Raw genomic sequence first — 14,622 nt, 5'->3', positions numbered from 1 at the left:
TATTTGACTTCTTCTACTTCTTATAATTTTCTCTTATTAAACTACTCAGCCTTATTAAATTCTTATCTACCTTTTCACTATCTATATTATTATCCTTCCTACATATAATATCTAACCTCTTCAATTCTTTATTATTCTTAGTATCTATGGTATATGTATATATATATATATCTCTTACTAAACTAATATCCCCTCTACTTATTAATTACTTATCTCTTCTCATTCTTATTAGCTTTAGTATTATCATTATATCTTAATAAATAACAACTTATTTATTGAATATAATCCTAAAGGCCAATCCTTGTGGAGACGACCTTACTCATACTATACACTTGAGTAAGTTTCTATAATCTATTAAATTTATTTTATTGTAGGCAAATTAATTACAACGACAATTAAAAATAATTACGCAATTTTCTTCCATCAGCTACGTCCCCACCTTCTCCTCTAACCCCTTCTATGCAATCTTAAGCTATTGCAAAAGACTTCCGCTGCAAGAGGATCAAAGCTGCTCAGTGTTCTGCTCCAAGCACTGAGGCCGGCACGCGCCAGATTCGAGCAATTGTCCTAGCTCGAGATTTGATCGCGTGACAACCAGATATATAGATGTAGTATATCCCTTTTCTTTCTTCACAGACATAATAAACTAATATTTTAACTCCTTTTCATCGTATTATTACAATTCATTTTCTTTAACTCAATCAGATTTCTCTCCCAGCGCTAGTCACCCTACAGATGCGAATGACGTTGAGTGTCTTTTAAATATAATTTGGTTGAATTGAAATTAAATATACAGCGACAAATTAACACCCACAAAAATTCCCTCCAAAAGTATGGAATGACCAGTTAATTCTGTTCAAAACCAGAGAGAAGTAACAACCAATTAGATATAAATAAATGAACAAAATCTAAATCCTGAGTCCACTTTCGTTACTTGCACCAGTTCTTTAGTCAAACTGATTCAAGAGAATTCCAGTTTAAGATCAACAATGTTCATGGATCATTAGCTAAGAGAAAATATTATAATATTGTCAATCATTGTACAGTACTTTTAATGATACAATGTGATATTATTAGTATGAAACCCAGTCCTTTGGAGAAAGAAATTTTAACAAAATAATCCAATCATAAACCCGTTAACCCATCAATACACACATCATGACCAGATCTTCTCAAGTGGCATCAAAGCTATCCTCTAGCTTTCATCTCTCTGTAAACATAGTCCAACATCAGGTAGATCTCCTTCACCATAGGATGCGCCGTCTCCCCAGCCAGGAACTCATGCACTCTATCTTCCACCTCAATCATGCTTCCTCCAGGGATCTTCCTGACCCCTGACTCTACCATTCTCCTCCTCACCCTCTCCACGGCCTCCCATCTTCCCTCTGCAGCACAAACATTTGATTCAAGAACATCCATCCCACCATCCATGAGGCCAACCATCATCACATCATGGGACAGATAACCCCCAGCAAGCCCACTAAAGACAGCTCCCCTGATAACCTCATCTGCCTCCACAGGCATGCAATTCACCACTCTACCAGCCTCCTCCATCATCCCTGCTCTTGACAGCAGATCCACCATGCATGCATAATGCTCTACCTTGGGGCACAGCCCGTAAACACTCTCCATCCTTGAGAGAATCTCACGCCCTTGACGAGCCTGCCCGCCATGAGAGCATGCCAAGAGCAAAGCCACAAATGTGACAGCATTGGGCCTGACCTTCGCCCTCTCCATCTCGTCGAACATGGCCAGAGCGCCGTCCGATTCTCCATGGAGGGCGAGGCCGTGGATCATGGCCGTCCATGAGCAAACTCCTCTCATCTGCAGACTATGGAACAGCGAGAGAGCTCCCTGCAGGAATCCACACTTGCAGTACATGTTAATGAGGCTCGCCCCAAGGAAATCATCAATGACTATTCTCTTCTCTCTTCTAATTATGTAGCAGTGCAGCCAAAGACCCAGCTGGAGAGAACCCAGCTTGGCGCAGGAAGATATAGCGCTTACCAGTGCTGCCTGGCTGGCCCTGCCATGGCAGCAGTCCTCGGTCATCTCTCTAAACCCGTCCAGAGCCTCGTCGAAGCGGCTGCTCTGTGCAAACCCAGAAACCAGGGCGCTCCAAGTCGAGATCTTTCTCTCAGGCATCAACTGTAGCAGCTCCCAAGCTTCAATGGCAGACCCATGCCTCGCATAACAGCCAATCATGGTGTTCCAGGAGATAGTATCTCTGTCAGGCATTTCGTCGAACAGGGTCCGAGCAATGGCTAAGGACCCCTCCTTAACAAGTCCCCCAAGGATGGCGTTGTAGGAGGCGATGTTCTTGCTGGGCATCTGTTCGAATAAGAGATAAGCGGGTTCAATTCGACCGCATTTGACGTACCCTCCGATCATGGTGTTCCAGAGGACAATATCTCTGCTGGGCATTTCGTCGAACAGCTTGCGAGCAGAGTTGATGTGGGCGAACTGCGAGTACATGTTCATCATCCCGCTGCCGATGAAAGGGTCTGTCGATAATCCTACCTTGATCGTTTTCCCATGTATAGTTTTCCCCGTTTCTGGTTCTGCAATGAGTGCGCAAGCTTTGAAGATGAAGGTGTAGGTGAATTTGTCCGGAGAAGCACTCTCGCCACTGACCATCGAATTGTAAACTTTGAGGGCATCACGAGGGAAACCGCCATTGACGAAGCCTTTGATCATGGCGTTGTGGGTGAAGGAAGAGAGATTACCCATGTTGGAAAAGATCGCAGAGGCAAATTGTAGATCGCCATCTGGAGAGGTGGCGGAGTAAGAGAGCAGATTAGCGACTGTGGAAGTCTGGTCCGACGAGGCGTTGGCTTGAATTATCTGTGCGAGAATCTGTCGGACTTGGGCCATGGATTTACAAGACTTGGAGAGTTTGTGAAGCTTTTCTCCTGTCGATTGTCCCATCAGCGTTCGTCAATCTTGAAAGTTCTTCCTTTTCTCCGCCATGAACACCATGCCCACGCCGCCGAGGAGCAAGAAGCAGATCTCCTTGAAGAATGCAATTTCGGCAGAGTCCATGCGACCAAGCCTTTTTCTCCATGCCCAACTTCCCCTCAATCGTCTTTCCTGTTCTCTTCTCTCAATCGACCGTCTCCATTAAGCTAAGGAGCGGAGATGTAGCTTTCTGGGAAAGTTTGGGCGAATTCTTCATTAAAATTAAGGAAAAACAGACACAAGCCAGATTTTGTCCGTCATATATGTTGTTTTACTATCCAACCACAGTATACTTGAATCTTCCTTTTAAATTTTCTTCCTTTTAAACTCATTTCACATTTTAGTAAAACGTCTCTCTACTTGGATTTTGATTTTATAATTCTCAAACATTTTTCAACAGCATTCATGATGACTAAATTTTCCAGAACTCAATAACAAAATAAATTAATTTTTATAGCTTCTGGGGGGTTTAGTATTTGAAACTTAATGCTCATTGTTTTCTTTATGAGGTCAATGAAATAACTAAATGTGAATCTTACTGGGATAGTTAAATCATATACCTTAATAATTAAATTATGTAAATGTGGGCAAGCTTCTTTATTCTCTCTCCTACTTAAGCACTTCTAACAGTTGTCTGTTTTGCCTACAGAGTAGTCAAGAGACACAAGTGTATAACCAGTCAGGAGAAATAAAAAGCTTGGTCTTTATTTTTGAGATCATTGCCCAAAATTGATTGTTACTGTAGAGAACAATCTCGCTCTTTCCTAAACTATAAAAGAGGATTTTCTTGTTTCAACTCCGTATTTTAGTTAGAATCCAAACCTTAATTACTTTTTTAGTCTCCTTGTATCAATCTCTACACCTCAGAAACAGAAGAGATGCCACAGAATTTTAAGGTCACAGTGAGAAACAATTTGAGACAATTTGATCCAAAGAGAATTTCTTGTTTCAAGGCACTCTTTCTCTCTCACAGCCTTGCTCTATTTAAATGATATTAAAATTATCCTCAAGGTGCCAATCTCAAAAAATGTTGTGATCCATGATCAGGGATGGTCAGATAATTCATACCGTGTACTCATTTCTACCATCTCTAACAGATATAGTGATCTGTCTCACATAATCTCCAGATTTACATTCCAGGGTGTTATTCTCAAAGGACATGAATAAAATCTATGTACATGGATGGAAACATCTATTTTATCTCCAGAAGATAAATTGTCCCTATTTAAAGTAACTGATTAGGAAGCACATTTAGTCCCTCTTAGTATTTTGATAGAAACATGTCAATTAATGATGTTGCTCTACATGAATCTTTCTTTAAGTAGAAACCAGTGATATAAATTTAATAACTCATTATATTCAAGAGACACTTTAAAAAATCGCATGGCATAGACTCATCATGCCCACCCTGGGAAGAGTGTGGCCCTTGGGAAATTCTCTAGAACAATGGACAGGAAAGTAATATTTTCTGCACAATCTTCTTTGATTGACCAGCGGTCCTTGAGTGGGAGACATGGAGCAGCTAATTGATGCCTCTTAAGATGATTATAAGGGGATGAGAATAGATAATGTATAAATAATTAATATGGTGAAAGGAGAAGGTGATAAGATGGATATATGTAATAATTAATGAATAATTTTTTTTATGTATATGAAATTATCAACATGGTGGATGACAATGATAAATCATAAGAAATGGATATGTATGAATGTTTGTTTATAGACATGTATGGATAAATGAATATGGATGGATAGATATGGATAGGTCTGCATGGAAGGACGGATTTTGAAGAAACAGACAATGTACGTGCTAGTAGCTCATTGTATATCATAATATCCCCTAGGAGTGCTTCTCTCCCACGGTAGTACAATCAACAATTTTTGCCGAGGAAACTTGATGGTTCTCGAAATCACTTTCTTTCTTTTAACCTACCATGTTAGGAGAAATTTGTCTATGATTTTTACAAGGAATGATGGGTAAAACTATAGATCAGATGTATAGTAGTATATAAGTACCCTCAAACTTTCAGTTGGAGACCCTTTCTAGATCGTCATATACCTCATTTTGATCTGGGATCATTCTGAACCATTGTATTTTCTCTCTCATATCAATCCACATGTCAAACACACAAACCATGTTAGAGGAATACTGGAATTCACCAAAGATTCTACACCTCTCTGCACGTATTCAATTACTGTGCTGAAAGAAACTCATGGCCAAACTTGGTATTGTTACTTCCAGATCAGAATCTATTCTATCATTATATGGAAATAATGGTATGATCTGTAGGTATTACGTATTAGTTCATTAAAATAAATATTTATCTTCATTCTTACCCTTTTTATGTTTACAATGAAATCCATGAATATGTGTAATGACTTAGTGAACAATGATGAGATCAAAATTTTGAGATCACAAGTATTGCCGGGGAATTTGTGCATACATCTAAAGGCCAAACAGATGTGGAGCTAGTGATGACTCCTTCATGGAATCAAATGGTACCAAACGGTTAAATGGTTCAAACTTCTAAGAGTTCATGGAATCAACTCTGAGTATCACTCTAATTTAAATGGTTCAAACTTATTAATAACTTTAATAATCACTAACATCTTAAACGACCTATCTCGTCTTTTTTACTATACATACAATAATGGTTAGTTCTAAAGAGATCCCAATTAAGCATACTTTACTAATAAATACTTTTTTCAGTATGATCAATGAAATATTGACAAATTTCTAAGCCAATCTTTATAATAAAGTTTTTTTCCAATCCCCTTATCATGTCATCTCTCAAATTACAATTTAAGTCTGCATAAAATATTCGTTCAAATACAGATCGAACAGTTTCAAAAACATGAATGGTGATTCAGTTTTCTAAAATTGATTAATTCACGGAGGAAGCAATTTTTAGTTCTTTTAGTTTGTAGAGTTTATTGCGTTCTTCAGCCGTCAGTTTTTCATTTTCATTCACGAGTAGATGATATTGAAATAAATTATTAAATTTAATCTCACTAATTTTATAAAGAATGAGAATCAGGGTAAAGAATGGTAATCATGAAGATCATTTATTTGGTTTCTTGCGATAGTAAAGTCTTAGTTTGTCATTCATTAGAATATCCCATTGCAATGTACTGTCTTAATGAAACAGACGAATACTACTCAAATTTATCTCAATTATTGTGCAAAGAAAGTGAATCAGGATAACTTCACTATTCTCTTTATTTTTTAAGATCTCCTAAGTATTGAGTTAGGTCTTCATGTTAGTCTAGGGTCACAAAAAAATATGTATAATTATTTCAGGGAAGAAAGGAATGGTGCATACTATTGAGATCCAAATAAAATAGCCTAAAAATGATTGCTGATGTGAAGATATGATTTCTCTGATTCTTGAATCAAAAGTGAGGAATTTTATCTTTAAAAAATTGTATGAATGAGCATTGATTCCTTATTTCCTTAATTTTGCTGCCTCATTGTATCGCTCAGTACAAAAGAAAAAATCAAGAGATGTAGAAGGTTTTAAGCCCAGAGAAAGCACAGACAAGTGAATCTTTCTCCCTCACGATATTGCTCTATTTCGATGATTAAAGGAATTATCCACACGTGGCATGTCAAGCATAAGGTTATGATCAAGAATCACGAACAGTTAGCTGAGAAGCTAGTATTTCCCAGATTTAATCACGGCCGTCAAATGTTTTCTGCGTGGATGGAAATAATATCTCTACATGACAAATAACCCTCGTAAAAGCAACTGAACGCCTGGGACGAATGGTGAGTGGGGTCAATAATTTTCAGTCTTTTACGCATTACCTAATCAACAAAAAACAAATGATACTGCGTTGTATACATGTTTCAAATGGAAACTTGATAAATATCCTTTCAAATATTTAAAATTGACATAATTTTGAATAAATCATCAAATTCTATTAAAATTCTGAATAAATGTGATGTCTAGTATTGGAAGACTGGGTTTTCTCTTTTACAATCGGCCTAGAACTCCATGGCATACTCTTCTTTATACATCCAACAGCCATGAACAGGACATTAGGAGGAATAGATGACTCTCTCACTGTGCGTGTGAAAGTTATTTGTGTTCTTTCAGTCTGCTCTCTTTTTTATATCCTAGAATGCATTCAATGTCTTGGAGATAATTTACGGCGATGGGTAATTTAATTTACAAGATGTCATGATGACGTACACCTCCATTCAATGACGAATTTACGGCGGTGAAGATAATGATCATAAAACCAAGGGTTAATAGCACGGTACATTCCAAACCATGTCCAAAGTCTGCGAGTTAACCTTAGCTTTTTTTTTTGGCACGGTATATCCCAAACTCACTAAGTCGTCTGCAATATATCCCGGTGATGACGTGGAGTCCATTGTGGCTGCCAGGTGGATCTCCGGCCAGATTTTTACCTGGCGGAACCCACCTGGGCGCCACGCTGGATTCCACGTCATCACCGTGATATGTCTACCTGCCAAGGGTTTAACTTAAAGAGAGTGAGGCATTCTAGAGAGAGAGAGAGGGAGAGAGAGGCGTGCTAGAGAGAGAGAGAGATAAGGATAAAGAGGTTCTAGAGAGAGAAAGAGAGGTGTTCTAGAGAGAGAGGCATTGTTCTCGAGAACACCTCTCTTTCTCTCTCTAGAACACCTCTCTTTCTCTCTCTAGAACACCTATCTTTCTCTCTCTAGAACACCTCTCTTTCTCTCTCTAGAACACCTCTCTTTCTCTCTCTAGAACCTGCCAAGGGTTTTCTGATATATGAGAGAGAGGCATTCTAGAGAGAGAGGGAGAGAGAGGCGTGCTAGAGAGAGAGAAGGAGAGAGAGGTTTTAGAGAGAGAAAGAGAGGTGTTCTAGAGAACAACGCCTCTCTCTCTAGAACACCTCTCTTTCTCTCTCTAGAACCTCTCTATCCTTCTCTCTCTAGCACGCCTCTCTCTCTCTCTAGAATGCCTCTCTCTCTCTTTAAGTTAAACCCTTGGCTGGTAGACATATCACGGTGATGACGTGGAATCCAGCGTGGCGCCCAGATGGGTTCCGCCAGGTAAAAATCTGGCTGGAGATCCACCTGGCAGCCACGATGGACTCCACGTCATCACCGGGATATATCGCAGACGACTTAGTGAGTTTGGGATATACCGTGCCAAAAAAAAGCTAAGGTTAACTCGCAGACTTTGGACATAGTTTGGAATGTGCCGTGCTATTAACCCTAAAACCAAATATTTTTTAACTTTACCTTTGTACAATGATGAATTGAACATGGGCTTTATCTACTTCGCAGTCGAATTCTTGATAGGACGGACAGTTGGACAATGTCCTCGAACACTACAAAGCGTACGCATCATTATTCAGCCAGCTGCGATGAATATAGCAGTTGGAGTAACAGATGACACTCTCGACATGCGCGTGAAAGTCGTTTCAGAGTTCGGTTAGTCTGTCGTCATTATTTTTTTATCCTGGAATTCATCTAATGGTAATTTGCCATTAGGCATAATGACAGCATGGATTGAATCGCAGGTTATGCCCAGTCATTTCAAGATCACGTACGCCGCCGTTCCCTTAAATATACCATAAATTTTTCTTAAGCTTAGCTTTATACAATGATGAATTTAACGCCTGGGGTAACAAACTCTTGATAAGAACACACATAATCATGAAGAATTTCCGACCTTTGACGCATGCTGCACTCGCTGTGCTTCTTTCTTGAAGTGAAATGACGTACGCATATAACGAGGTGCGGACCTCATTAACGGCACCATCTCTCGCGACTATAAATCAACCGTTTTATCAATTATCAGTAAGCACCGCTTGATCGTGACTTCCTTACAAGTCCAGAGCAATTCAGAAGGAGAGATGTGGGGATGGTTAGCCGGTGCGGGTAATCTAGCGGCGATAGCGGTTCTGTGGGTAGCACCGGTGATAGCGGCGATGGTGATACCGGAATCGCTGGCGACGGTGCTAGCCACTCTCTTCTTCTCTCCCTTCCCTTTTCTCTCTATCTTTTGTCTTTTCTTCTCGCTCCTCATCAGGCTCTTTCTTTGACTTTTCCCCTCTCCCTCACGTTCTTTTCTCTCTCTCCTCATTCAGTTGCTTGTACTATCATCTCTTTTGACTTGTGTTTGTGGTTCGAATTGTAGTTTTGCTTGTGGTTCGAATTGTCTGTTGTTCTGCTTGTACTATCATCTCTTTTGACTTGTATCGACTTTAAGAAGACGGTTATCTTCCTTTAAGAAAGACTTGTTAACCGTAGATCATCAAGCTCATTAACGACGCTCTCTATGGCGACTACAAATTGGCCGTTGCGATTCCACACACGGGTATGAAATATTATCGTTGAGAGATGTGGAAGTGGGCAGCGGGTATGAGTAATTTTTCAAAAGAAGCGGCAGATAAAGCGCAAGATCAAGCAAAGAACGCTGCATTTATTTTGCTCGATGTGGCAATGAATGCGCGGCGTTGATGGTATTTTATCGTACAAAGACAGTGGTCGCCTCGGTGGCGGTGGTGGTGGCGTCAATAGCAGTGGTGGTGGCGCTGGTGGCGCTGGTGGCGACTGACAAGAAAAGATAGTATCTGTGGCTTGCATGGATGGGGTGGGTAGGTCGAGCCAATGCCGAAGTTTTGCTTCTAGTTAAAACTTTCGGTTGTACCGCTTGTAGCCGTAGTAGCAAGCGATATCATCTCGTTTCACTAATACACGATTTAAAAGATTGTGGGTAATCATGGGGGGGATGATGCCAATGCCTAAGTTTTGCTTCTAGTTCAAACTTTCGGTTGTACTGCATGTAGCCGTTGTAGCAAGCGATATCATCTCGTTTGACTAATTTACGATTTAAAAGATTGTGGGTAATCATGGGGAGGTCATGCCAAGTTCGCCAAGTTCATCCCCGGCGTGATTATACCAGTAATAACGAGTAACAAATTTTGTTCCAAAGCTATGGCGCATCTGCAAAACTCGTGTAAAATCCATCTCAATTAGTTTGACATATGCTTTAGAGCCCATGCAGATAAATTTTTTTCATAAGTGCGTCTCTAACCGGAGTGAATTTTTTAATGTTATCAAGCCGGACATTCGACGTTACAACAGTAAATGGCCATTGTTAATAGCTTAGATACTGGTGTACCCAAAAAAACCAACGCATTGCCAGGAAAGCAATAACACGCTCTGTCCCATCGTCTGATACCTAAATGCTAAAATATGGGAAACGCGGATGTTCGAAAGCCTAAAAGCAAATGTTGTAGGTTTTATTGAAGGAAAACAAAATAACTCAGACTCTGGCATAGATTTTGGGGAAATTCTCAGTTACTGAGCCACGAGGTAAAGGAAAAAGGATATGCTCCATAAACACCAGCAAAATGCAGTTTATATATGAAGTTAGTACAAGAGATATAAGGAAACCAAATCTAAATTGTAACGGTAGCGAAAGCTGCAAACTAACCTGAATCAACTTAAATGGACATCAATGAGAATAACTTGAGCATTCGAAATCACAAACCGTAATTTCCACATCAACATGCCAAATTTGTTTGGGATAAATATTGTTATTAAAAATATATTTTTACCAAATGTGCCAATTGCCCCATTTAACGTTCCCCTAATGAGCAAGACAAATGTCATTCGGGATTGCCGCCGAGTAGTTCAAAGCCGCTCCCCAACGTGCCCTGCAGTGCCCAAACAGCATTGGACCGGACTGATGCTATCCCAAGTGTGAATTTTCTCCATTTTAAGTTGAGAAGAATTAGTTTATGACACTTTAAGCAATAATTTTCATTTCAGGTAAATTTCTTTAATGTCCAATAAAAACTGTTGCCTTAAATATGTACTGTAATCATATTCGTATTGGACTAAAATTCAATTAATTCATAATAGAGCTTATTAATAATTAATTAGGTTTATGTAGAAATATTTTATATTTATTGAATTCAACATTTATAATATTCCACCTTAGAAGCTTTGATAATCTCAATTTTAGGGGTTTTAATTCGTCGTTGGTAATTGATAGTGTTCAATAAAAATATATTTAACCATACTTATTTAAGAATATTTAGCTAATGATGTGTACGGATCGTCTCCACACAAAACAATGATTAAGGATTTAATTTTCTTACTATAGTGATTATAGGTAAAAAAGAGATAAATATGAGAATAGAATAGATGAGATGGTGATATCAAGGAAATAAAAGTAGAATTATGCGGAGTGTTACAAGAATAAGATAGAGGGTGTTACGGATACGATAGTAATTGAATGTGTGAACGGTATGATGGTAAAGATAGAGACGAGATAATGGGAATGTAAGTAAGTGAAATGATAAATGAAAAGATGATATCAAACCATAATTATGATAATGATGATGTCGGGAGAGAAACAAAGTAAGGTGAGGACACTTACCTTAGATCCTTACGTTCCGCCAAGATCACCACAATTTGTGAGTGCCAGTAAGCTCCCCCTCTTCTCCAATGCTTCTTCCCACACACCTAAGACAGCAAGAACACACTTGATGGATCTCAAAACTCACTATCTTTCAATCATCCCACACGAATAGAAAGTAAGTTCAAGATGATTTTCAGAATGATCCAGGAGTCTATTTATAGATCAGAAAGTATGGAAAGAGGAGGGGAAGCCGAAGCAATACTGAAAATTTCATCTCAATCGAAGTTGTAGATCAAAAGATATGGCTGTTTGAAGTTAAAGGAATCCTAGACCTTGATTTTTTATCTCCTCATCATCCTCTCTAGCGCTTCCTTGTTTTCAATTTTCGGTTAAACTGTCAAGTCGCATGAAATTTGGCGTCTCCTCATTTTCCGCGCGTACACTTTTCGAAGGTGTCACATGTACCTATGGAAAGAAAAAAGACAAAAGATAATAATACTATTATTTCAATATCTCTCTTATTCTTCTCGCAACTGACATGGTATCGTGTCACAGCGACGATCGCATTAAAAAACCACATTGCACGCGCCACGTGTACACGTGGCGCCATGCCATGGCGCCATGTCACCCGACGACCTTTATTGGTTTTCAAGGAAAAGTGTTTTTTTGTCTTTTTGCTTTCTAGGTACATTTATTGCAAAAAAGGAGGCCTTTTTTTTATTTATCCACATTATCCCCGCCTAGATAAAGTCAAATTTGTCAGTTAAATGCCATTATGGCATCGTTTTTTGCAATGCCATAATGGCGTAGTCAAATGGCGTACCCAATCATTCTCTCTAGTTCTAATTCGTTGTCATTCGACAAATCAAATGACGACATGTGGCGGCGCAAAATAAAATGCTAAAAATATTTTCAAAAATCATATTAAGTAAAATAAAATCCAGAGATACATATAAATAAATATTCTGACATAGAAAAATCATACTTTCCAAATTTAATGTCAAAAAATTCCAAAAAAATCATATTCTGTCTCAAAATTTATATTATTTTAGAATCTATTGTTAACAAAATATCCAAAAAATGCATAAAATACATAAAATTATTCTAAAAATAGATTTAATCATTTTAAGCTTAATTACATGCAAATATGAGTAATCTAGTCCAAATAAACACGTAAATATGATCATTTTAAAGTACTAAATATGCATGTTATCCTGCTTAAAATACAAACTAAGACTAGTCCACTTAATATCACAACACCAATCAACACTCATTATTTTATAGACATGTCATCATTTCATAGTTGACTAAGTGTGATAATATCATGCTATTAACAAAAAATCAAGAATATTTATGGAGTTACATGAAATAGCAATTTTATATATTATTCAGTATAACTATGTTACAAGAATAGAAACATGTCATTCCGCTTTGACTTGGGCCAAGTGTCTCACAATGTTCACTGACACATAACCATTGCTAAGAGATTTCATGTCTAGTCTTGTTTGAGATTATACAAGCCAAAAAGTTGAGTTTCTAGTATACATATTTGATTGAGTTTCTATATTTACCAACATTATTTGATATAGGCAACTTAAACTTACCAAAAAAATGAAACTAACACCTTAACTTTCATTTATCAGTTGTGGAAGAATTATATTTAGATTTATATAAAAATGTAAGCATAATATCTATGTTGTAAGCGACATTAATAATGATAATATGCTTAATAGGATATATTATTAATATGAATATTTGTTTATTTAATTTGATAGCTATGTTTTATGTAATATAATATTTTAAGGATAGGATAATAATTAAGGAGATAATGAATTTTATGGATATTTAAGTTGATATTGTGGTGAAAAAGGAGATAACGAATAATGGTATTTTTCGATAAGATACTAGAGTATGGAGAAGAAATTGAATAAGAGTACTATAAATGGGAAATTGATATTAATTCATTATTTATGGATTAATGGATTGAATGAAGATTATATATATGATATGAGTTGTGTATATATATTTGGAAAAAATTGATAATTAATCTATATTCCATGAGGATTTTAAAAATTAGGCTTAGAGAGATAATAATGGGAGGGATTACGAGTTAGTTGTATACATTAATTGATGGTTAAGGAGGTAGATTACTTATTAGAATAAAAAATAGTTGATTTATATATTAAATACATATTTTTCAGCGTTTTAACATAACATCATAAGAAAATGAGATAAAATTGAAGAAAAAATCAGATACATGATAAGTGTTAGTTGAATATCCTGGAAGAGCCCGCTCTACAAAACTATATTTGAAAAATGATTTGAAGCAGAATTTGTACTAGATCTATGTAATGTAAGAGGATTAACTAGTATTGTGCAACCAGATTGAGTCTAGAGAGTCTAGCAAGCTTACTTGTCTTTCCTCCTTTGTGTTGACACAGATCCATGTCTCACCCCACTTCCTCTTGTGCCGTCTTGAAGCTCCCAAGCTCCTATGAAGTTTCCATGACCTAGAACGCACTGAACTACCTTAGAAAGGGCATTTGTCGTTCTTATCTTTCCTGTGACTAAGATGATAAATTTCAAAACCAGACATGCATTTTAAGGGTTCAAAAAGATCTCTCTTGACCCCAGATCGCACGGACCCGAATCCAACTGCTCTCCTAGGGGTCGTTGGATTAAAATGCGACCTCTTGTGGTCATCCTCCCTTGGCCAGCCTGTAGGGACAACCATTAAGGGGTGGAGACGGATGGGTTTATCTGTAGACTGTTAGATAGTATAACAATGTATCCACAACAGCAATTAGGTCCCAGCAGTTGACCCCTTTTTTATTTGGTGTACTTGTAGGGACATAAGCCTCATCCTCATCAGGAAGCATCCACAAATGAGTTAGCCATACATGTTGCCTCACCACCCCCAACCAATCAGACAACTAAAAATTCAAATAAAAGAGAAGGGTTAGAAGTAGATCTGACAGTTAAAGCATCCATAAAATATAACTTATGAGATCATCATATAGTAATCACTAGTCTTTGAAATGTATTCAAAATATTCCTATTTGATGAATAGTCGACATGAGCATTGAATTATAGATAATCTCAAATTTATGGATTTTAATTTGTCCTGGGTAATTGAGATTATTCAATAAAAATATATTTGACGGTACTTAAGAGTATTTAGTTAGTGATATGTACAGATCATCTCCACAGGGAATGATGATTAAGGAACTAATTTCTTATTATAGTGATGATCAACGTGAGAAGAGATGAAGACGAGAATAGAATGTGT

At 37.6% G+C, this 14,622-nt stretch overlaps 1 protein-coding gene across 1 annotated transcript; it reads right to left on the bottom strand.

Annotated features, from left to right (window-relative positions):
- Window positions 1–1,188: 1,188 nt before the first annotated feature.
- On the bottom strand, window positions 1,189–2,928 carry LOC144716430 (pentatricopeptide repeat-containing protein At4g18840-like). Its single transcript, XM_078591536.1, has one exon. The coding sequence runs from the start codon at window positions 2,926–2,928 to the stop codon at window positions 1,189–1,191; it is 1,740 nt and encodes a 579-aa protein (XP_078447662.1).
- Window positions 2,929–14,622: the final 11,694 nt, after the last annotated feature.

Source organism: Wolffia australiana, chromosome 2, assembly GCF_029677425.1.
Source record: "Wolffia australiana isolate 7733 chromosome 2, ASM2967742v1".
NCBI classification, from domain to species: Eukaryota; Viridiplantae; Streptophyta; class Magnoliopsida; order Alismatales; family Araceae; genus Wolffia; species Wolffia australiana.
The sequence above is the reverse complement of the archived record's forward strand: the minus strand, read 5'-3'. Positions and strand labels throughout refer to the sequence as shown.

Excerpts from the sequence above, each read along its gene's own strand:
- LOC144716430 (XM_078591536.1), bottom strand. The coding sequence starts at position 2,928 with ATGGGACAATCGACAGGAGAAAAGCTTCACAAACTCTCCAAGTCTTGT.